The sequence below is a fragment of the Solea senegalensis genome, linkage group LG16 (genome assembly GCF_019176455.1).
Source record: "Solea senegalensis isolate Sse05_10M linkage group LG16, IFAPA_SoseM_1, whole genome shotgun sequence".
Taxonomy (NCBI): Eukaryota; Metazoa; Chordata; class Actinopteri; order Pleuronectiformes; family Soleidae; genus Solea; species Solea senegalensis.
This window is the reverse complement of record NC_058036.1, coordinates 823,972-848,847: the sequence shown is the minus strand read 5'-3', so window position 1 is coordinate 848,847 and position 24,876 is coordinate 823,972. Positions and strand designations below refer to the sequence as shown.

Sequence of the window (24,876 nt, the reverse complement as noted above, 5' to 3'; positions counted from 1 at the left end):
TGCTAGAGATCTTATATAGACGGTGGTATTTGTGTTTTGTGGAGACATAAAAGATATTTGTTGTTTGTTTTGTTTAAACGTTCCTGTGCATCTTCCTCCTCTTGCAGACGTGCCGGCGCTGGAGCAGCCGGAGCTGTTCCTGAAGAAGCTGCAGCAGTGCTGTACTGTCTTTGACTTCATGGACACGCTGTCGGACCTCAAGATGAAGGAGTACAAGCGCTCCACGCTCAACGAGCTGGTGGACTACGTGACCGTCAGCCGGGGATACCTGACGGAACAGGCCTACCCCGAGGTCGTCAAAATGGTGAGGACAGAACTTGGTCTGCATAATTGCATGAAGAGTAGAGTGGAGATGCTCGGGCTTTGTGTATCAGCCAACACCTGGTACTGATCCGATACCATTGTTTAGTTAATAAACCATAGACCTTCATCCGGCTCAACTTAAACATTACTTTCCTAAATTTATAAAACAAAATGTCACAAAAGAACACACACACACACATATATATGTGTGTGTGTGTGTGTATGTATATATATATATATATATGTATATATGTGTGTGTGTGTATATATGTGTGTGTGTGTGTATATATATGTGTGTGTATGTATATATATATGTGTGTGTATATACATATATATATATACATATATATGTGTTTGTATATGTATATATATGTGTGTGTATATGTATATATTTATGTATGTATGTATATACATATATATGTGTGTATGTATATATTTATATATGTATATACATATATATATATATACATATATATGTGTTTGTATATGTATATATATATATGTGTGTGTATATGTATATATTTATGTATGTATGTATATACATATATATGTGTGTGTATATATGTATATATGTGTGTATATGTATATATATATATATGTGTGTGTATATGTGTATATATATATGTGTGTGTGTATATGTGTATATATATACATATATATGTTTGTATATCTATATGTATCTCATATACATAAACTGAATGATTTATTAAAAATAAACCACTGTACTTATTTGTAAACATGTTCAAACAGGAAATCAAAGCTGAAACTAATGGTAAATAAAGCTGGACTCGTCACCAGTTTTTCCCGTCTTTGCAGTGCATCCGTCTCGTCTCCTTTAGCGTGATAATTCTGGAGGTGCTTGACTCAGTTCACAATGTTTTTTGTTTGCGGCGTTATCACCACCTCAGTCAGTCCACTGATCACATGCTTAGCGCTGGTGCCACCTCATGTTACATTAACCACTCACCCTTTTGGAATCATTAATCATTAATCTTTTGAAATAAAATCCCAAATAGTCATATTCACTGATCAGCTTCCTGTGAACAAGTTGATGGTAAAACACTCACATTATTTCTTTGTTTTTTTCAGGTTTCTCACAACATATTCCGGACCCTTCCGCCCAGCGACAGTAACGAGTTTGACCCTGAGGAGGACGAGCCCACACTCGAGGCCTCCTGGCCACACTTACAGGTAAATGCTGTGCACATGTTCAGTCATATGTTCTATCTCGTTAGATTACATTCAATTATAGCTTCCCCTTCTTTTTCTATGGGGTCAAACCACATCTTACACCCAGGATGTTGCGTCCCTGCCGTCCTCTGCAGGTCCTCGGCATTCCTAATTGCATTTTGTGCATGAAATGCTTATTCTCTAGTTGGAAAGAAAGTGTGGGTGTGGCCTACACTTGGTATAGTCCAAGATGTAGAAGGATTTCTCTGGCACAGGGTTAGGGTTAATCGATGTCCAGACTTCTGCAGCGTCTTCTGTTCCTCTGCTCGTCTGATTTTGGACCAGCCTTTAGATGAAGTTGTGAATATTTTGAATAGTTTTAATTTCAACTCTGTTGCTGTGGTGAATGTTGGATGTTTTGCCAATGGAAGATGAAGTTGTGGGAACTCAAATTTGTGCGAACGATATGGCCGCCTTTCTGTCGGCCGTGCTAGCTGTGGTTGGTGGTTTCTTTTGTCTTCCTCCACGTTAATGGATGCTCACTTCTTGGAAAGTGCTTGATAAAACTCGCTGTATCCTTTTGAAAAGGTGTTTTGATTTTCACTCGTCTTTGCTTTATGCAAATCGCAGGCTTCTGTTGTGTCTCTGTGGACATTTTATTTAAAAACTACTGGGTTTTCAGAATAAAACAAAGGTTGGACACCATGAACGAAGACACTCTTACATGTTGTCCTCCCATCTTAAGCTGTGTCAGCACATTTTGTCCTTGAATTTGAGGGAACTGGTCCTGGAAAGTCTTGAAAAGTCCTTCAATTTGATGTCAAACAAGGTGTGGGACCCCTGAGGCGGGACACGAGCATCTGTCAGACATGTCTCGGACACCGGCTCGTGGTGCGCTCATCAACTGTGTGATGCTGGTGATCAAAAGATGTTTTGTAACACCTCCATTTTCCTCTGTCCTCCTCTCCTCTCTCCAGTTGGTATACGAGTTCTTCATCCGGTTTTTGGAGAGTCAGGAATTCCAGCCCAGCATTGCCAAAAAGTACATAGACCAGAAGTTTGTCCTACAGGTGAGTCACAAGTCTCTCCTCCTCATCCTCTGATGATCAGGTGGTCGTAGGATTTTTGCAGTTGCTTTTCTGTACGTTTCAGTTGCTCTGACAAAATGAGACATTTTTCTTTTCTTCCACTGTCCTTCACAAACACTCCCTGACCTCTGACCGTCTCTCGTCCTCTGTCCAGCTCTTGGAGTTGTTCGACAGCGAGGATCCTCGGGAGAGAGACTACCTGAAGACAGTCTTGCATAGAATCTATGGAAAATTCCTGGGGCTGAGGGCTTTTATACGAAAACAGATCAATAATATTTTTCTACGGTGAGTGGAACTAAGAGGTTGGTTTTTGTCTCCGTACCACCAATGACCAGAGGCATCATGTTTTCATTTCCTCTGCAAAACTTCACTTCACTTCACTGATGAACTGAGGGTCACTGTGATGTTTTTGTGGTGTTGTAATGAATCATTAATTGCTGTTTTAAAAACCTGCTCTTCCTCTCTCTCTCACTCTCTCTCACACACACACACACACACACACAGACACTGTGCTTTTCAGTGGATTTAACCTTTAATCTTGTCTCTTGTCTTTTGTCTTCGGTCCCTCTCTGTCCTCGCTGCAGTTTTGTTTATGAGACGGAGCACTTCAATGGGGTGGCTGAGTTGCTGGAGATCCTGGGGAGGTATGTGGAGGCCCCCGACACACACACACACACACACACACACACACACACACACACACACACACACACACACACAGTCCCAGAAACAGAAACGGAATGAAGAAAATTGTTTTGTTGCTGCTGAGTGTTCAATATGATATGAATCTTAACACCTGATTGAACTAATCTTTGTGTGAGAGTGAGAGAATTTGCTATTATTTTAAAGCTTTTATTATTCAAACCGTAGTAGTAGTAGTAGTAGTAGTAGTGGTAGTAGTAGTAGTAGTAGTAGTAGTAGTAGTAGTCAACCAGAACAAAACCTAAGAAAGAAGATGGAGGACATTTACTTTGATATTTCCTTTTTTACTTCTCTGGTGTCTTGAAAGTAATCCAGATCAAATAATGAGGAATCGGTTTACTCTTGTGAAACTGCTCAATCTGTGCCAGCGGCTCACAGGAGCATCGCTTTGTTTCAGAGTCACATGTTTGCAATTTGATCTCAGGCGAGAGAGGAGGAGACAGGAGAGGAGGCGACAAGGAGACAAGGGAATAAAGAGTGGGACTGTACAGCTGCTGAGACCACAAACTCAAATTCATATAAACACTTTTTTTAACATAGAGTGAATTATAACACATAAAACTGCACATATGTGGGTTAATAACTATAATTCACATTCCCTCCCTTTGGTTTGGTTCCTTTTTAATTTAGTCTTTTCACAGCTTTAAAGACGGGAATGTTCATGTGAACAAACTCAGTGCAGGTGTGTTGTCACAGTGAAGGCGTTTAATGTGTTAATGGTTCTGTTTATATTCTCTCCCCAGTATAATCAATGGTTTCGCTCTGCCACTGAAAGCAGAGCATAAACAGTTTCTGGTCAAAGTGTTGATCCCGCTCCACACTGTCAGGAGTCTGTCCCTCTTCCACGCACAGGTAACGTATGCTACTGTATGTTACTGTATGCTACTGTATGCTACTGTATGCTACTGTATGTTACTGTATGCTACTGTATGCTACTGTAACTCCCACAGTGTATGAATAGTTAGTTTTCTAACAGTCAGACAGTCCACTTCACTCTATCTGTGAACATGATGCGTATACTTCACGATACACGGTCCACGCTGCCAATAATATCGCGATACTACGATTCTGTGATCATCAATATATTGCAAGACAATCACATAGTGATGCATCACGATGTCGGTCTTGAGTGGAAAATAAACTCTCCTGAATGAAAGTCTATTTACCTGATCACAATCACAGGACTGAATGGGAACAGATAAAGACTGCAGCTCACGCTGATTTTCACCATCGACTCATCGTTGATCGGTGTTTGTCAAACCTCTCAAATCCTTCAGCGTATTCACTTTTAATGATTTCTTGTGTTAATGTGGAGCAAAGAAACATTTGAGAAACTTTCATTTGAGCCCATTAATCAATAATTCCAAGTGGTTGGTGTTTAATTTAGTAATTGAGTAGTTGTTGCAGCCTTCGATCAAATACGTGGATTTAGATATTTGAGATATGTTCACCAGCTGTAACCAGAGCTCAGACAAAGATGTTGTTTTTTTAAAACATACACATAAGCTCTAACGTGTGCTCTCGTCTCTGCAGTTGGCGTATTGCATTGTACAGTTCCTAGAGAAAGACCCAACATTAACAGAACCAGTGAGTATCAGTGCACATTACCGTGATATTACTTTCTTGGAGCGTCCAGTACAACTCACGCAGACCACTGCTGTTCAAGTGTAAATGAAGTTAATATTAAAACAGGAAACAAAACAATGTTGTTTTTCTCCCTCAGGTCATCAGAGGATTACTGAAGTTCTGGCCAAAAACCTGCAGTCAAAAAGAGGTGAGACACTCGTTATCTGCACGACTGTGAGACACGCGTCTCTCTGCGCGCGCGTGTGTGTTGACATGTGTGTCCCCGCTGTCCTGTGTCTCAGGTGATGTTTCTCGGAGAGCTGGAGGAAATCCTCGACGTCATCGAGCCCACACAGTTCGTCAAGATCCAGGAGCCGCTCTTCAAACAGATATCTAGATGTGTCTCCAGCCCACATTTCCAGGTCAGTGAAGAACCGGCCCAGGCATGGAAACACAGCCTATATGTGTGTGTGTGTGTATATACAAACAATGCCAATGCTTCTCAAGGGTCCTTGAAATCTTTGAAAGTTTGCCAATTTGATTGTTTGAAGTTTTTGAAAATTGCCCAAAATAGACATGGGTCATTGAAAGTGCTTGAATTTTGTGCAAGATGATGTTGAAGTAAATGTCTGTTGTGCACTTCAAGGTTTCCACAGGTCCTTGAAATCCTTGAAAGTTATCATTTATAATTTAACAAAAATTATAATTTAAGGCTGTTGAGAGTTTTTGGAAAATCCTCTTATATTATATCTTAGTGCTTGAATTTTGTGCCTCAAGGTTCCCACTGGACCTTGAAAGTTTGTGAATTTGAAAAGAAATTCAAGAACCTTGAGAACGTTTTTGAAAAATAGCCCTTAACAGACAAGGGTCATTGAAAGTGCTTGAAAGACGTGAAGTCTCCCTTGTTTGTTACGACGCCACCTGCTGTATCAGACCCTGCGTCGCCTGGTAGACGAGGCCGACGCAGGACAAACGTGGACAAACATAATTACTCGCCGTGTTGTGGACACTGTCTCCGTCAACAATGAGCGAGTGACGTTAAGACAACAGGGTAAATGACGACATGATGTCTGGGAAATGAAAATTCTAACATCTGTCTCACAAAAGACAAACTGACTTTGACTAAGATCTCAAGGACAAGCACTTGTCCACTTGCAGAGACCAGCTCTTACAAGTTGTCCTCCTGTCTTAAGCTGTGTCAGCACAGTCACACCTAGTCCTTGAATTTGAGGGAATTGTTCCAGGAAAGTCCTTGAAAAGACCTTGAAATTGATTCAACCAATGTGTGGGAACCCTGTATATATGTAATATATGTACAACGGCGAGCTCTGGTGGTTAGAATGGGTACTGCAGCACCAAATGAAACCAGTGCAGGTGTTTTAGCTTCTTTTTCTCTGTGTGTGTGTGTGTGTGTGTCACAGGTGGCAGAGCGAGCGCTCTACTACTGGAACAACGAGTACATCATGAGTCTGATCGAGGAGAACTCCAGCGTCATCCTGCCCATCATGTTCGCCAGCCTCTACAGGATCTCCAAAGAGCACTGGAACCCGTGAGTGGCCTTCATACTGACATAAATCAAACATGACTAATCAGCAGCAGCGTTGCATGATTTAAACTGACACCGCAGTATATGTGTGTCAGTGTCATCATGTGAGTTTCTGTGAAATGGTTTAATTAAACACCTTTGGTCCGCTGAGTCATCAGCTGATCAGTCCTTTGCTCTCCGTGTCTCTGTCAGGGCGATCGTGGCGCTGGTGTATAACGTCCTGAAGGCCTTCATGGAGATGAACAGTACTTTATTTGACGAGCTCACGGCCACGTACAAGTCAGACCGTCAGCGGTAAGAAAACATTCACTGAACAGAGACCTCGAATGTTCTGTTCACGTCTTTATCTCACTGTGACGCAGACTTTTCCAACAGGAAACTGAAGTTTGTAAACCACTCACTCTCCCACACCAAAGCCCATAGAGAAAATCAGTGATTTTAACATCACACACACACAGGAGTTGTTGATCCACTGCTGCCTCCATCACTAAGTTCAAATGTCTTATTTTGTCAATTCGGTGTTAGAAAATCTTGTTTTCGATTAACCTCAGTGACACAAAGTGACCACACGAGGCAGCAGTAGACCAGCAGCTCCCATGTCCCTCACACTCACACACAGTTTTGACTCTATGTCAGTACATCGCTTTAATTTCTTCATTTAAAAAAAAAGGTTGAAATGTCATGTTTCCTGTCACTGATGAGCTTTTCAGCGTCCTCCTCGTCCTCGTCCTCCTTGTCCTCCTCCTCGTCCTCCTTGTGAATGTGTTTTTTTTTTAAATCTTTCTTTTTTCTCTGTTTCAGTGAGAAGAAGAAGGAGAAGGAGCGCGAGGAGCTGTGGAAGAAGCTGGAGGACTTGGAGCTGAAGCGAGGCCTTAGGAGTGACGGGATCATCCCGACTTAACGAAGACAGCGCCGTGCTCCCCCCTCCTCCTCACTTTCACCTCCCCGCTCCTCCTCCTCCTCCTCCTCCACCTCCACATCAGCCATGTCTGCCCAGAGTCGGAAAACTCCAGATGAAAGGTCGTCTCTGGACGGACGCGGAGGCCGCTGGTTTCTTAACGTGTTTTTTTTTTTTTTATGTTTGTTTGTTGTTGTTTTTTTTTCTCTCCTGTGTTTATGCGACTTACTTTACAGTAGATTCATCACCATCTGTTTTCATTCTTTCAACAGCACTGTAAATAATTATTATTTTTTCTTTTCTTTTTTTTTTTCTTTTTTCCCTTAAACTGATATTATTGCAAACAGAAAAAAACAAAACAGTCATCATAAGAATAATAATAAGAATAATAAGAATAATAATAAAAGAAAAAAGGAGGAAAAAAATAGAAAATGAGAAAATGACTTGTGTGGGAGGGGGGGGTTTAAACGACAAGAAGACAAAAAAAGAAAGAAGACGTTTGGACATGAAACAAACTGTTGGAAACAAACAAAAACAAAAAAAGAAGAAAAGACAAAAAAGATGATGATTTTTAAAAACCTTCATCCTCTTCTTCCTCTTCGTCACCACAGTCTCTCCTTCCTGACTTTGAGTTTCCTGGTTTTCCTCTTTGTTTTTCCTCCCAGGCCCGATATCTGCCTCCTCCTCCTCGTGCACTCCCTCCTCCTGGTCCACTTCCTTCTCGTGCACTCCCTCCTCCTCGTCCACTCTGTCCTCATCCACTCCCTCCTCCTCTTCCACTTCCTCCTCTCCAGCTCTGACTTCCTGTTTCAAACGGGTTCATATAAAGCAGTAAAAACAGGGACATTTTAAAAGTGCGTTTACATGCGAGTTCGCACTCGTTTTCACCTTTTGTTTTGTTTTTATTCGCCCGTTAAATATAACGTCGTTATTTCTGTTTATTTCCGCGTTATTAAAATGTTTTGTCAAATATTTTAATGTTGGTGACGAGAACAGGAAGTGATGTGAAATAAGCTAACATGTTTACAGACTTCAGCTTCAGCAGAGCATGATGGGAGTTGGAGTTCAGCTTTACAGAACGTTATTGTCCCAAATTAACGATAGTTTATTTGGTTGTTTTGAGTCTGGTTAGCGTTGTTTTGGTGGGCGTGTCCACTGCCTGGTGCGTGCAGCCGCGTCAGTTTTCTCACTTGTACAAACAAAGCGATTTTTCACGTTTTGTGTTAAGTCACATGTGGCTAACGCTAAGCTAACTCCACTCATCGAAAAAAGGAGAAAAAAAAGGGCTACCATCAGTTTGAAAACTGCCAATTACTGAGTGACCGGGACTTTGTTCGCGACTTTGAACGTTCGTCTGTCTCGTTTTTCAAAACGTCGTAGGCTAGCGATGCTAACGATGCTCGACTCGCATCTTTATGATGTCACTGCGCTAAAAATAAATGTTCACGGTAAACACTGGAGGAACTTGACGCCGTCACATCCTGTTTTGCCATTAATAGCGCGACTTCACTTCCTGTTTTTTTGTTGGTTTTTTTTACATTTTGTGTAATTTTTGTTTCGAGTCGGAGTTGATTGCACTTCTACAAAAGGAATAAAAACAACAAAAAAACGCAGTGAACTGTTGACATGTAAACGCACTCCTTCCTCCTCTTCCTCTCCATCTTCAACACGTGGTTAATTTTCCTGCCCTTCATCCATTTTTCTCTCCTTGTTTATCAAACAACCGTTACCTGGTGTCAGTCTGGTACTGGTACCACCTCCTCTTCCTCCCCCTACTCCTTTTCTTCCTCTTCTTTCCCCCCTCCTCCCTCTCGTCCATCTCGTCCTCTTCTTCCTCCTGCTGCTCCTCCTCCTCATCTTATGGACATTCTAAAAAAAAAAGAAAATCATCCTGAATCTTCAGAGGAGCCAAACACAAACCAACTTCTTTCTCGCCTCAGCCCTCCTCACCAGCGGGGGGCGCCCTGCTGCCACCACCATCACTGCTGTGCTAACATCTAACGTGACGACAGAGAGAGAGAGAGAGAGAGTGTACATTGTTATTCACTGATTTCCTTGTATCTTGTAGAAATGTAGCTTTTTCTTTTTTTTTTTCTTTTTGTTTGTTTTTTTCGTAGGAAAGTTTCAGAGGAGTATTCAGTATATAAAGAGGTATTATTACGGAAGAAGACTTCCTGGTATTTATGATAGCGCCCCCTCTCTTTTAGTCCGTTGATGTCTCTGACTCCTCCCTCTTTGGTTTTTATCTCATTTTCAACGTTTTTCTTTTTGACCATTGGATCCATTTATTTTTTTCTTTTCCTTATTTAGTTGGGGTGGGGAGGGGGAGGGGCTTAGGGGCGAGGGCAAGTAGGCAGGGGGTCAGAGGTCAGATGGAGGGAGGGAGGGAAGGAAAGAAAGAAGACCCGGAACAGAAGATTTTTGTCCTGATGGGAGTTTTGACGGGGAACCTCCTCCTCCTCTTCCTCCTCCTCCTCCTCCTCTTCTTCTCTGGAAGAATTACATGTGTGCTTTAGAACGGCCCCGGAAATAATATGATTTAAAAACTGAAGAGAAAAAAAAAAGATTTAAAAAAAAAAAAGGGTTGGAGAAATACAAATGTTTAATTATTTTAAAAAATAAAGAGATATTAAATTAAACCTGTTTTGTGATAAAGCCCAGACGACGAATCGCTTTATTTCCTCTGTGTGTGTGTCTGTGTGTGTGTGTGTCTGTGTGTGTGTGTAGGAAATGTCCTCGACATTCTTTGACAATAATCTTTATATTTATACGTAGAAGCTTCATTTAAAAGAAATGAAAGATGAGCTGATTTCCTCCATGTGGAAAACCTGGACTGGATCGCGCAATTGAGAGAAAAAAAAAGGAACGTTTTGCCAAGACAATGTTCCCAGGGGACGTTCTGTACGTGAGGGACCAGTGGGGACGCGCAGTCAAACAAACCAAAACTAATTAAACGAATTAAACTTTGAATGAGTTCAGACTGAAAAAAAAAAACAATTTCAATCAGCTTTAAACAAAAATAAACGTGCACTTTAAATAAAGACACAGACGTCGTTTAATTAACGTAAACCACGGTCCAGAATCTCACTCACGCCGCGTGTTTCACACCTCCGTCCACGTCAAAGGTGGTTTGCTGTGTTTGTCTCACATTTTCACATTCATGCTGTCACACCGGAGGATTTTCATGTGTTCACTGCAGTGATGACGATGATTTCATGTTCATTTTCTCATGTCATCACTTAAAAAAACAGGTTCTTATTTTAATCTCGACTCTGCCACCAGAGGTCAGCAGAGAGCTGCAGGTAGAGAAGACCAACGTGTGTGTGTGTGTGTGTGTGTGTGACAGAAAAACGACAGATAAATAAAATCGCGTGGATCAGAACTTTGATGAAAGTCACAGACGAGGGAAAATGTAACAAGTGTTTTTTCTTCTTATTGTGATGTTGTTGTTGTTGTTGTTGTGTTTGTTCTGCATGCGTCGTGAAGCAGAACTCAGCAGTTCTTCTTCAGAGGAACATGAATCACTTTAAATATGATTGAAATCTGTGGCGTCTCCAGCTGAGACTCAGACCACGTGACATCCACACACAGCAGCTGTGGCGCCCCCTGAAGGCAGACGTATTCAAACATGTTTGTGTTTTTGTAAATCTTCATGTCTTAGAGACGTCCGAGTCTTCGGTTGAGGACAGGAACGCTAAAATGAGTTTACGCTGACCTTTGACCTCTGCTACAGTCTGAGACTTTGAGACTTTGAGACTCTGAGGCGCCACATGAACAGCGGCGCCCGCCTGCTGAGCACTGATTGGCTGTGATTGTGGGTTAGTGATGCGGTGAAATTAGAGCGATTACAGTCATTAGGTTCCTGCGGAGAATCTACTTGTCGTCCAAAACTGAACATCAGCAGCAGCAGCAGCAGAGAGGTAGAAAAAGGCGGAGTTGAATCAGGAAACACTTTTATTACGAGTTTGTCCAGAAGGGAAGCGGAAGGCGGCCATTTTGGATCAAACTGACATCGTTGGGTCGATTATTTGCAATTTTCCGTACGAGTTTTGTTGCGTTTGACTTCAAATTTGGTGAGGTCACTGTGGACAGGATTGGGATTAAAGACGATGAAAAGCTTCACCTCATGTCACACGGTGTAGATGCTAGGGGGCGCCAAAGTTCACCATGAAGCGGGAAACTGTACAAAGTCCAATCTGAACCAAACTGGCTACAATCGACTTTAGCTCCGCCCCTAAAGACGTCTACATGGAAATATTACATTTTGAAAATGCGCCCCCTGCTGGTGACAGAAAACAACACAACAGACATTTGCTTTGGAGAGTTTTAAATCTCCGGTTGGACATTGTTGCCTTTGATTCTTGTGTCGGACGTCGCGCTCGTGACTCTTCAGTGACGACACTCTCTGACCCATCACTGGGATTTGGGATTATAAATCAAATTTGGAAGCAAAGAAAACTAAACCACCAATGAATTTATCAGGACTTTATTGATACTGATTATTAATTTGTGTAATTTAAAGGTGAGGAAGCAGAGGTGGTGGTGGAGAGTGCACTTCATACCTCACCTCTAGAGGGCATAGTCTTCTGAGGGTTTGCCATCAAGGCCACCGTAGTTTTTCCTTCAGTAAACCTCCATACATTTGTGTGTGAAAGGGAGAAGGGGGAGGGGCTGAGCGTGGCAGCAGATGTCAGCTGTCCCACCTGCTGTCACCAACTTTGACGCCCCATGATGCAACTGGGCCAATTACAGTCGTCTCACAGGAGCAGTCGGCATTTTGCACATTTACTGACGACGCACACGCACACACACACACACACACACACACACACCGCACACACACACACGCATACACGCACACACACACACACACACACTGAAGTATCTGAAGAGATCTTTACAGATCTAACCCTGATGGACGAGTGGATGCAGACATGAGAGCAGAGACTCTGAAAACAGCTGTGATCGTATAGTTCAGTTCATGGAAAACCACTGAAAAAAAGACTCACCTCATTTAATCCACGTCAGTTTGAGTTTGAGTCTACGATATCTTAAGAACTCAGTGTCAGACTGAAGTTTCTAAACCACTCACTCTCCCACACCAAAGCCCGTAGAGAAAATCAGTGATTTTAGTGATTTTAACATCACACACACACACACTGCTGCCTCCATCACTAGATTTAAATGTCTTATTTTGTCACTTCGGTATTTGAAGTGACACAGAGTGACCACACGAGGCAGCAGTAGACCAGCAGCTCCTGTGTGGGCTTTGGTGTGGGAGAGTGAGTGGTTTATGAACTTCCTGTTGGAAAAGTCGTGAACGTGTTCTTAAAGATATAATGTTGGTCACTTAAATGTATAAGACTATTTAACTGCTCACCTGTGTTTGTTTAATAATTCATAATCGGCTCAGTTTTCACTCTGTCACAGTGTGGACATGAAGCTCCTCGTGGATCTCTCTCTCTGTGTCAGGGGCCCTTCGGCTCCCAGGGGCCCCATTAATCTTGTGTTCAGTCTAATGAGCGTTCCTGAGTGACACTGTTGTCACTGCAGCGTGGTTTCAAACGCAGAAGAAGAAGAAGAAGAAGAAGAAAGATGTTTTATGAACAAACATAATCACATTAAAACTGAAACATCAGTGACATCTGTAACAACACACAGGTCGAGCGTATGAATGTGTTTATTATATTATATTATATTATATTCACTTTATTAAACACAAGTCAATGATTTATTTACAGTAAATTATCTTTGAATTATTCTAACTCTCATTATAATTCTTGTTTTTCTCATAAATGTTCCCGTTCTCACTTTTCTCATCAATATTCTTGATTTTATTAGAATTGCCCTACAATTCTAATAATTCTCATTATAATTGTAATTCTCATAAATATCATATTGTTTTATAAACTGTCCTGTTCTCATTATTCTCATAATTCTTATTAAAACATCTCATTATAAATAGATGTTTTATGATTTAATGATTATTATTATTACAGTCATAATTCATTCATGTCATTTTTCTTATTATAAGAGTATTTTAAATTTCTTCTCATTCTCATTTTTATTCACAATTCTCATAATTCACCTTTCTCTATTTTTTAATAATCTGATTTTCCTTCTATTCTCATTATTTTAACATTCTTATAATAATATAATAAATGTAATAATAATGCTAGTTATTATTATTATATTGTTGTGATGAATCAGCAGAAAAAGTTTCTCTGTAATTAGTGAAGATCACGTTAGTGAGCAGGTTAGTTAACAAGTTAGTGAAGAGGCGAGAGAACAGGTAAGTTAATATTAATAATAATAATTAATAGGTTAGTTAATGAGTCAATAACAAACAGTAAACTCATCAGCATCAGCAGTATCAGACGCTCATGCGCGCTGAGAGCCTCCTCCTCCTCTCCTCCTCCTCCTCCTCCTCCTCCTCCTCCTCCTCCTCCTCAGAGTCTCCGCAGCTGTGGCTGTGATCAGTGCGCACGGAGGAGCCACAGCAGAGCGCGCGGGCTACAATGATCTTCTCCATCGCTCCGACTGAGAGCCAGCGACAGAACCGAGCCCAGAACCGCAGTCACGACACCGTCCACGCCCGCAGCGCCAGCACCGAGCCGAACCGACACCAGCCCCGCCCGCCCGCAGCAGGATGCCCGGGGGAAAGAGAGGGCTCGTGGCACCGCAGAACACTTTCCTGGAGAACATCGTCCGGAGATCGAGCGGTGAGTCCCGAGCTCGGCTCCGGGTTCGGGTTCGGGTTCGGGTTGAGTGAGACGCGGCTCTGATGTGATCCAGACTGAGTGTTTGTGAGGATGAGGATGAGGAAGAGTTTTCCTCTTCTTCTCCAAGTCTCCACGTTCACCTTTAAAGTGACGCGAGGCGCGTGACACAGAAAAAAACACACGTGGAATTCAGTTTGTGACAAAATCAAAACAAAGCTCGAGGACTCACAGTTTTCTTCTTCTTCTGCGGATTAAAATCCTAGACTAGTGTAATCTGTCATTTCAACACCTGATGTTTTCATAGTGTGTGGATTTTTTTTAATCCCATTTTATTTTCTTTAGTTTTAAATATGATGTTAAAAACATGCACACACATTAATGAAGAATTAAAGAGACACAGAGATTATTAATCTGTGTTATGAGCAGAGGATTAAAACTTTAATTTTGCTCATTAAATTGTGTTGAATTAATAAAATCTGACAATCGATTTCCTGCCAACTCAGCACTTGTTGTTGTTGTTGTTGTTGTTGTTGTTGAAGAATATGAAAGTAGCATAGCGCTCACACCTGTGCACAGCCATGGACTCTGTAGCGCCCCCTACAGCAGGATCATGGTGCGTCACACGTCCCTGGATCTGCAGTTTCTTCATGATTTTTTGGAGATTGGTTGTCGACGGCCAAACTCAGGATTGATTTAGGACAAAATCACTTTTTTGTGGACTTTTCCACCTGACAGGAAGTGGGACATACTGGATTTTAGGAGTTTGTGTTTGAGGCTCACTGGATCATGGGCGTGGCATGTTGCCTCTATAGCGCCCCCTGTTTGAGGTGGTTAATGTGCATAAAAACTCTTGATAACTGGTGTGGAGGCCACGTGTCCAAAACATGCTTAAAGTGGCACGACCATGGGGGTCTATAGCGCCCCCCAAAGGATCAGATGGGGACAAATTTAGTTTAATATCCTCATTCAACAGTTTTGTCAGGGACTGTTTTTGGAATTCTTTGACCTGACAGGAAGTCGGACATATTGGTAGGATATATTCTTCTTCTTCTTCTTCTACTTCTTCTTCTTCTTCTTCTACTTCTTCGTCATTCCTCACATTTGTGAAACTTGGCGTGGAGGTCAGGTGTCCAAAAAATACAAAAATTTCATGTTGTCTAGACCCGTGTGTCGCCGTGACAACGCTCTATAGCGCCCCCTAAATTAGGACCAGATCATGTAGTAAAGTAACAGGTTGTGTAGTAAAGCGACAGGTTGTGTAGTTAAGGGACATGTTGTGCAGTAAAGTAACAGGTTGTGTAGTAAAGTGACATGTTGTGTAGTAAAGTAACATGTTGTGCACTAAAGTAACAGGTTGTGTAGTAAAGTGACATGTTTTGTAGTAAAGTGACATGTTGTGAAGTAAAATGACAGGTTGTTTAGTAAAGTAAAGTAACAGGTTGTGTAGTAAAGCAACAGGTTGTGTAGTAAAGTAACAGGTTGTGTAGTAAAGTAACATGTTGTGTCGTAAAGTAACAGGTTGTGTAGTAAAGTAACATGTTGTGTAGTAAAGTAACAGGTTGTGTAGTAAAGCGACAGGTTGTGTAGTTAAGTGACAGGTTGTGTAGCAAAGTAACATGTTGTGCAGTAATGTAACCGGTTATGTAGTAAAGTGACATGTTGTGCAGTAAAGTAACAGTGTAGTAAAGTAACAGTAAAGTGACTTAGTAAAGTAAGGTTGTGTAGTATGTAGTAGCAAGTACAAGAGGTTGTGTAGTACAGGTTGTGTAGTTAGACATGTGCACTAAAGTGACAGGTTGTGTATTAAAGTAAATGTTGTATGTTGTGTAAGTAAAGTAACATGTTGTGTAGTAAAATAACAGGTTGTGTAGTAAAGCGACAGGTTGTGTAGTTAAGTGACATGTTGTGCAGTAAAGTAACAGGTTATTGTAGTAAAGTAACATGTGTAGTAAAGTGACATGTTAGTAAGTCAACAGGTTGTGCAGTAAAGTGACATGTTGTAGTAAAGTAACGGTTTGTGTAAAGCGACAGGTTTGTTTAGGTTGTGTAAAAAAAATTAGTATGTTGTGAGCAACAGGTTGTGTAGTAAAGTGACAGGTTGTGTAGTAAAGTAACAGGTTGTGTAGTAAAGTAACAGGTTGTGCAGTAAAGTGACAGGTTTTTAGTAAAGTAACCGGTTGTGTAGTAAAGCAACAGGTTGTGTAGTGTGACAGGTTGTAGTAAAGTAACATGTGTGTAGTAAGTAAAGTAACAGGTTGTGTAGTTAAGGGACATGTTGTGCACTAAAGTAACAGGTTGTGTAGTAAAGTGACAGTTGTGTAGTAAGTGACATGTTGCAGTAAAGAGTAACATGTTGCAAAGTAACAGTGACAGGTTGTAGTAAAGTAACAGGTTGTGTAGTAAAGTAACATGTTGTGCAGTAAAATAACAGGTGTAGTAAATGCACGACAAGTGACATGTTGTGCAGTAAAGTAACAGGTTTTGTAGTAAATATGTGACATGTAAGTAGTGACATGTTGTGCAGTAAAGTAACAGTGTAAAGTAACAGGTTGTGTAGTAAGCGACAGGTTGTGTAGTAAAGCGATAGGTTGTGTAGTTAAGTGACATGTTGTGCAGTAAAGTGACAAGTTGTGTAGTAAAGTAACATGTTGTGCAGTAAAGTAACAGTAAAGTAACAGGTTTGTAGCTAAAGTTATTGTGCAGTGTAACAGTTGTGTAGGTAAAGCGATAGGTTGTGTAACATGTTGTGCAGTAAAGTGACATGTTGTGTAGTAAAGTAACAGGTTGTGTAGTAAAGTGACAGGTTGTGTAGTAAAGTACAGGTTATGTGTAAAGTGACACAGTAAAGTAACATGTTGTGCAGTAAAGTAACAGGTTGTGTAGTAAAGTAACATGTTGTTATAAAGAAGTATTAAAGTAACAGGTTGTAAGTAGTAACATGTTGTGCACAATGTAAGTAAAGTGTGCCGCAACAGGTTGTGTAGTAAAGTGACAGCACTAAAGTAACAGGTTGTTGTGTTGTGTAAAGCAACAGGTGTGTGTAGTGTAACATGTTGTGCACTAAAGTAACAGGTTGTGTAGTAACAGTTGTGTGTGTAGTAAAGTGACATGTTGTGTAGTAAAGTAACAGGTTGTGTAGTAAAGTGACATGCGTTTAGTCATAACTAAAGTAACAGGTTGTGTAAAAGTGACATGTTAAGTAACAGAGTACAGTTTTGTAGTAAAGTGACATGTTGTAGTAAAGTAACAGGTTGTGCATGTTGTGCACTAAAGTAACATGCTGTAAAACATGTTTAGCGTAAGTAAATTGTGCAGTAAAGTTGTGTAGTAAAGTTGTGTAGTAAAGTAACAGATTGGTAGTAAAGTAACATGTTTGTGTAACAGGTTAGTAGTAGTGACATGTTGTGCAGTAAAGTAAGAGGTTGTGTAGTAAAGTAACAGGTTGTGTAAGTAACATGCTGTTGTGCAGTGTTGTTGCAGTAGCAGTAAAGAAGAGGTTGTGTGTAAAAGTGTGCGCAGTAAAGACATGTTGTGCAGTAAAGTAAGAGGTTGTGTCGTAAAGTAACATGTTGTGTCGTTAAGCGACAGGTTGTGCAGTAAAGTAACATGTTGTGTAGTAAATGTGAGACCTTTAATGGTCTCTGATCAGATTTGAATGCTCAGTGTTACTGATGAAGTGCGCCCTCTTGTGGTCGCCGTGTTTTCAAAGTTTGTTTGAACAAAGTCATTGATTGTGATGAAGGATGAAAGGTCAGGATGATCGTGTGTGTGTGTTGTGTGTTTTGTTTAGTTGTAGTCAGGTGTTTAGTGTGAAGGTCACACCACAGGCTCCGTCCAGCAGCAGCACAGACTTCACAGACTTCACAGACTTCACAGACTTCAGGTCAAAAACACTGCAGCTTTGTTTCCTGATGAAAAATCACAGGAACTCATTTTTATTTAGTTTCTTCATCTTTTTTGTCGTTGTTTTTTTTTAAAGGTGAGGTTGAATCACACTGTAGCCGCTGTAGTGAGAAGAGTATCTGCAACACTGTGTCTTTGAAATAGTGTGAATGGCTGAAACATGTCGTTAAAGTGTTAAATTATCTGTCAGCAAAGATTAATATGGAGCCGTTACTCGTAGAAAACATGAAGGAACTTCTTAAAGATCAGTCCATACAACAGAAACTTAGTAACACTTAAATATTTGTTGAATCATACTTAGCCTTTTTGTTTCTGCACTCATATTCATTTTAAACAGAAACAATAAATAATAGAAGAGACTTCTGCTCTGTGCTGTGTGTGTGTGAGTTTGAAAATGATGATGCAGTAAAGTGTCTTCTGCTTCTTTATGTGGCCACATTATAAAACTCATTCTGGACTTGAAGAAGTAAGAATTATATTTCATTCTGTCACTGAAGGCCTTTTTTTTTTCAGCTGGAATATTTTTTATTATCGCCACTTTTTTTTTTTTTAATACCTGAGTGAAATCAATAGAGCTGTAGCAGGGTTTTCCTCATCAGTCACAGCTGCAGACACCAACGACTGAGCATCTGTTTCTTCATCATACTCTCAGTGCACTTGGACACTTTTTGTCCCTCTCGATTTCCTGCTGTAAACATGCACTGCACATGTCCTCTGCACACACACACACACACACACACACTGTTCCTGTAGCTGCTCATTCCAAAAGTACACTTTTCTTTACCTGCCAACTATTTTTGGAAAAACAGGAGGGTTGTGTGAATGATGAATAATTACCTGTCAGAGTTACAGAGTCACACACAGTAGCAGCAGCAGCAGCAGCAGCAGCAGCAGTAGCAGCAGCAGCAGCAGCAGCAGCAGCAGCAGCAGCAGCAGCAGCTCTGGCAGGCGTTGAACTGGATCATCAGCAGTTTGGACAACCATTTATCTCATTAATTACAGATTCTGAGTTCCAGCTTCCAAAGCAGAAAATACTGTCACATTTGTCATCTTTTTGTCAATGAATCAATTCTGGCTCTTCTCCACAGTAACACGGTGTGCAGTAAAGAGTTAAAGCACAATCGACTTCCCCTGTTTTAAATAGTTCACACAGAGTTTTCTCAGTTTTTATTTGATTTTAAACATTGAACAGAGGTTTTTTCCGGTGCTCACAACTCCAGGAGGCTTTTAAAGTTGTTGCTGATTGATTGTTGATATAGGTTGTTCTTTTTCACAAACACACACAGACACACACACAGACACACACACAGACACACACACAGTGTGGTCGACAGCTCTGTGATTTACGTGAGGTTTAAAGCTAATTGTTTCAAAGCACCTGTACGTCCACATCTCTCCCCACTGACACACACAGTGTGTGTGATGAATAATGTAAGTGTGTGTGTGTGTGTGTGTGTGTGTGTGTGTAGCTGCTGGGTAAACTCACACTGCTTTAATGAGGGGAGTGATGGAGCAGCGGATGATTTCTCCCACTGTTTCCGTTTCTGATGCGTCGTCGTCGCCGTCGCATGAATCATTTTTAATAATAAGGTCGACGCCTGCGATTCTCCTCAGCCGCGAGAGTGAGACGACTCGTTGTCACTCTGGACTTGGACAGTATTATATACACAGGTGCACCCTGGGTAAAGTGACACGTGAATAATACACACGTGTGTGTTTAAATGACATTTTATTAAAAGACAAACAAAAGAAACGACTAGCATTTTGATTAATAAATGTAATCTAACAAAGGTGAAGAGCAAATATTAACCATATATGATGTTTTTACTGCTCATAATCGTGATGAAGTAAACACATCTATCATCTATCTATCGATGTATATATATATACACACATATATATCTATATATATCTATATATATAGATATATATATATATATACAGATAGATAGATAGATGGATGGATACATACAGAGTGAATGGGAACTTCATGAAGTTTGGTTTTAGCCAAAAAAATAGGGACAATTTGCCATAAATGAGGCTTATATAACATTTTTGCAGTGTAAATCATAAAAATCATAGAAAACAAACATGGCATGCAAAAGCTGGGCAGAAGAGGGGCGTGGCTTCATCTATATCAAGGCGGGGCTTTATGTCATCTGTAAACAACATGGCTGCCGTGGCAGTTCCAGAGAAAGTAGGTTGAAAATGTTTGTTTGAGCAGAACTCACGTGTTTGTTAGCTCGTTAGCGCTGGTTGCTACAGTTTTCATTCAGTGAACACATTTGAATTCTGTTTTTAACACGTTTGAATTTGCTGTGTCATGTTTGTTTGTTTCTGTGCTCACTTAACTTGAGCTAGCTTTAGCCTCTGTGCTTTATTTAGCCTAGCATCACAATGAAAATTGAGCAGCCTGAAGCAAAGCTAACAGCTGCCTGTTCGCTTTGTACACAGTTGTTGTTGTTGTATTTTTGTGATTTTATTGTTGTCTCATTCAAAAACTGTTGTTGTTGTTTGAATGAGAGGCAGAGCAAACACCTGTTTTAGCCTCATGATGCTAGCTAGCTTCACTTGAATGTGTGTGTGAGTGAGGTAAAAAAAAATAACACAAGGAAAAAGAGAACGTTTCCCACTCTAAGGTTTAATGTGGATTATTTTAACATTTTGTCCTTGTAAAATTCAACTCAACGTGTAAGTTATATTGTGTGATATTTAATGCTAAATATGTTCAGTTATAGCTTAGAGTTGTTATTCACTAAAAAGCCTTAAAAAGTCTTAATATCTTTATTTAGGGCATTGATTTTTGATATCTGTCGTTTCCTTTGTCGCGTTTGAACAGTTTGATGTGATTTGTATTATTTATTTCCAGCCAGAGTGTGATGTGCACTATAATTAACATGAAAACGTGTCACTACATCTTTTAAACCAGGAGTCTCTAAATGAAATGAGTCGCTGTGTGTGTGTGTGTGTGTGTGACTGTGTGTGTGTGTGTGAGGACAAACAACCGTTATCGATTATCTTCAAATGATATCATGATTTTCCATTGTGATATAACAGCAATAACATTTGACGTTATTTTTAATAACACGGGCCCTTAAAATGCTATTTTGATGAGAGAAAGTTTTAGCAAGGTGTACCTAATAAACTGCCACCTGAAACTAGAAGTTATTTTCTTGGTTTAGTCAATAAAATGATGTTTGTTAATGTCTTGTTTCTTTGTTCTTTGGAACAAAACATGTAAGCATTTAAACATTTAAAACTTGTTTTAATGATTAAAAATAAACACTAATTGTTGCAGCACGACCTTTGACACAATATAGCCCAGGAGATCATGACAGTAATGTGTTTTTAAAAGTCTTCTTCTTTACGTTTTACGTGTGTGTGTGTGTGTGTTGAATCGTCCCTCAGAGACCAGCTTCCTCCTGGGAAACGCCCAGATCGTGGAGTGGCCTGTCGTTTACAGCAATGACGGATTCTGCAAACTGTCGGGCTTCCACCGAGCTGAGGTCATGCAGAAGAGCAGCACATGCAGGTGAAACTCGTCACTTCACTTTGTTACTGTGTGGAAACGGAGCCGTAAAAGTCTTGTTGCTTTATTGTAACTGCGTTCACATCATCTGCTCTAATTTAATCTCGACTAAATGTCTCATTGAGCCGCCCTTTGTTTATTTGTTTATGATACTTTAAATGTTTTAGTTACAGTGGGAGATATAAAGAGTATAATAGACACAAACAGCCTGAGTCGTTGTTTTTAAAACTAAAACCATTTCGGTTCAAAGTGCTGCTTTTATCCTAAACAAATGGCCATTTATTTCAATTTCATACATAATTTAAACAACAGAGGAAGAAAAAAAAACTTTATTTTCTGTGTGTTTGGTGATGATTATAACTTGGAGATGTTTATGAGATAAATAAAATAGTGTATATATGTATCTATATATATATAGACAGACAGACAGACGACTTTATTAATCCCTTTGGGAGGTTCCCTCGGGGAAATTAACAATATACATATATATATATAATATATACATATATTATATATATACATATATACGTGTGTATATATATATATACATATATGTATATATAGATATGAAGTTTATAAATAGATGTATAGATACAGAGTATATATATATATAGATAGATACAGGGTAACTATCTCTCTCTCTCTCGATATACAGTATGTGTATGTAGATGCAGAGAGTATAGATGTGTGTGTGTGTATCTGTGTATATATATATATATATATACTGTATATATATAAATATATTGTATATATATATATATATATATATAAATATATATATATACATATATATGTGTACTGAGTGTGTATCTATGCAGCGAGTATAGACGTACAGTGTATGTAGAAGGTTGCGTGTGATGGACCACAGCAGCTCAGTGAGCTGCAGCTGGAGGACAGTGTCTTCTCTTCCTCGCCTGTCACTCAACGAGACGTTTTTGAACTTGAGTCTCTCTCAGGTCCGACCGAGGGTGACGACATGAAAAGACGTCTTCACTGAGCAGAGACACTGTCAAACGGAGACGCTGAGACATTTCTGTCCACTCTCTGTTAAACTGGACTGAGGTGGACACTGAGAGACAATCACAGTAACACGTCTTTCTATACATCAGTGTGTCAATATAAATCATGACATGATGTCGGGACACATTTACAGTCATATGTGCAACATCTAATATTATGTTATATATATATTATGTAAAATACATTCAAGCTTTAGTGTAGAAGTCTAGAGTGACCACACGAGGCAGCAGAGGTGTCACTGGTTTTCCCTGTGGGCGAGTGAGTGGTTTACAAACGTCACTTTCCTGTTGTCACAGTGAGATACAGTGTTCTTGGATTATTGTGGACTTAAGCTGCCAAATGTTTTATGAGGTAAGTCTTTGTCTGACAGCCATGTTTTCACTGACTGCCTGTCTCCTGCTGCTCGTCCACACGAGGACACTTCCGACATTTCAGATAATGACAACATGGTGATGCAGTTGTACAGTGTGTGTGTGTGTGCTGTGGTGCAAAATAACAAATGCAAAGAGTTCTTTCTCTGAGAGACACTGAAAATCCCTCCGACTCATGATATTAGCAGAGATTAAAATGTTCTCAGCCTTTTAAAGGAATAATCACATGCCTGTGCTGGAAATGCAGACTGCACCGATCCACAGTCCTTCACTGAGAGCTACATTTATGCCACTGCTGCATCAATTGACCCGTAAAAGAAACGTAAAACGCGGGTCAAAGCGGTCTGAGTCCGCATTGATCACTCATGTGTCTCGTGTGTGTGTTTCTTCTAGTTTTATGTACGGAGAACTGACGGACAAGAAGACCATCGACAAAGTCCGCCAGACGTTTGACAACTACGAGTCCAACTGCTTTGAAGTCCTGCTGTACAGAAAGAACCGTGAGTGCTGATTTCATTCACGGCTCGAGTCTTGGTTCCGACTGATTTTCTCTCTGGGCTTTGGTGTGGGAGAGTGAGTGCTTTACAAACTTCACTTTCCTGTTGGAAAAGTCTGTCTGACACTGAGATGAAGATATTAGATAGATTTCTGTGTAAGAAAATGCAAATGTTCACTGAATACTGGGAGGATTAACGGGCAGAGAATGACTTAAATAAGGAGCTGAAGTCAGTCGCTGTAGCTGTTGTTGTTGTTGTTGTTGTTGTTGTTGTTGTTGTTGTTGTTGTTGTTGTCGTCGTCGTCGTCGTCGTCATCACATGAGCTGATGGAGAGGAATCTTGTTGTTCCCTCGTCAGTCCACGGTTTCCCACATTTCTTCCAGTGCAGTGAAAACACTGAAGCTGGATCTCATCCTGTTTCCACTCAGTTTCCACTTCTTCTCCACTTGTGTGTATGGTTGCAGCCAACGATTATTTTCATCATCAATTGATTAATCGGTCGATTATTTGGTGCGTCAGAAGTGTCAGAATGATTTCTTTCTTAAAATAATAGAAATATTCACATTTAAGAAGCTGAACAATCACAGAAACTTGTTTTAATTATTAGAAAAAAAACTCAAAATAGCGAGTGATTGATTTAGTAATAGATTATTTGTTGCAGCCTGACACATAATCAGATTGACCTATTTTTTAATGCATCAACTTTCTCATGCATAAAAACTGTTATGTAACTTAATTTCCTCCAATTGTTCTTGGTTTTTCTTTAGGTTTTTGTGAGTAAATCAAAACTGCTTTGAAATCCCACTGTACAGGAAGTACAGGCTGATTTAAAACCGGCTAATCTAATGTAGTTAATCTAATGTAGTTTCACTTCAAGTTTGGGTTATTTTTATTTGTTTTTATCCCATTTTTTTCCTGAAGAACATTTATTTTGCTCTACACAAAAAAACAGAACGAAAACAAATTTTTCAGCTTCTTAAAAGTGAAAGTTTTCCCCTAAATTAAACTTACTTTCCATGCACTTCCTAATCCCATCTACACTTTGTCTGGATTTATTTCTTCCTCTTGTACTTGCATCAACGTCTCTTCCTAAGCTGAGGCTTTAGTGTTTTGTGATTCACTGTGGAAAAAAACGTCTGCCAAACAGACGGAGGAACAGTTTTATGGCAGCGCCGTTAACGCACTAAACAACGGCGATAAACAACCACAGCCGTTCTGCAGCGCCACTGTACAGACAACACAACCACATGTCACGTGTGACGTATGTTTACTTCCTCTTGGAAGCTTGTTAAATCCTTCATTTGTTCATTTTTAATGTTTTCATGGTCGTGCCAGTTAAAAGAAAGCTCTTAAGGCCTTAAATCAGTATCTGCTAGTGCAGCACACACACACTGACTCAGCATCACGACACATTTCTATTATTTCTGCAAATAATAATGAAGAGGAAAAGACGTGAAATGTTCTTAAATGTGAATATTTTCTAGTTTCTGTCATTTTTCAGCTTCTTAAATGTGAATATTTTCTAATTTCTGTCATTTTTCAGCTTCTTAAATGTGAATTT

The 24,876-nt window shown here is 40.1% G+C and overlaps 2 protein-coding genes across 7 annotated transcripts in view; both read left to right on the top strand.

Moving 5' to 3' along the window:
* Positions 1-9,499, top strand: part of ppp2r5eb (protein phosphatase 2, regulatory subunit B', epsilon) — a 35,568-nt gene extending 26,069 nt beyond the window's left edge. For all 6 annotated transcript variants that reach the window (XM_044047582.1, XM_044047581.1, XM_044047580.1 and 3 more), the window contains 12 exons: positions 108-304; positions 1,393-1,494; positions 2,451-2,543; positions 2,716-2,846; positions 3,146-3,205; positions 4,007-4,115; positions 4,797-4,850; positions 4,987-5,037; positions 5,132-5,251; positions 6,251-6,378; positions 6,568-6,669; positions 7,177-9,499. In XM_044047582.1, the coding sequence (XP_043903517.1) occupies positions 108-304; positions 1,393-1,494; positions 2,451-2,543; positions 2,716-2,846; positions 3,146-3,205; positions 4,007-4,115; positions 4,797-4,850; positions 4,987-5,037; positions 5,132-5,251; positions 6,251-6,378; positions 6,568-6,669; positions 7,177-7,276 (1,247 nt within the window). In that variant the 3' untranslated portion in view covers positions 7,277-9,499. The remainder of the gene's footprint in view (positions 1-107; positions 305-1,392; positions 1,495-2,450; positions 2,544-2,715; positions 2,847-3,145; positions 3,206-4,006; positions 4,116-4,796; positions 4,851-4,986; positions 5,038-5,131; positions 5,252-6,250; positions 6,379-6,567; positions 6,670-7,176) is intronic.
* Positions 9,500-13,727: 4,228 nt separating this feature from the next.
* Positions 13,728-24,876, top strand: part of kcnh5b (potassium voltage-gated channel, subfamily H (eag-related), member 5b) — a 73,993-nt gene continuing 62,844 nt past the window's right edge. Inside the window, exons 1-3 of the mRNA XM_044048234.1 lie at positions 13,728-13,995; positions 21,307-21,430; positions 23,212-23,318. Of these exons, the coding sequence (XP_043904169.1) occupies positions 13,923-13,995; positions 21,307-21,430; positions 23,212-23,318 (304 nt within the window). The 5' untranslated portion in view covers positions 13,728-13,922. The remainder of the gene's footprint in view (positions 13,996-21,306; positions 21,431-23,211; positions 23,319-24,876) is intronic.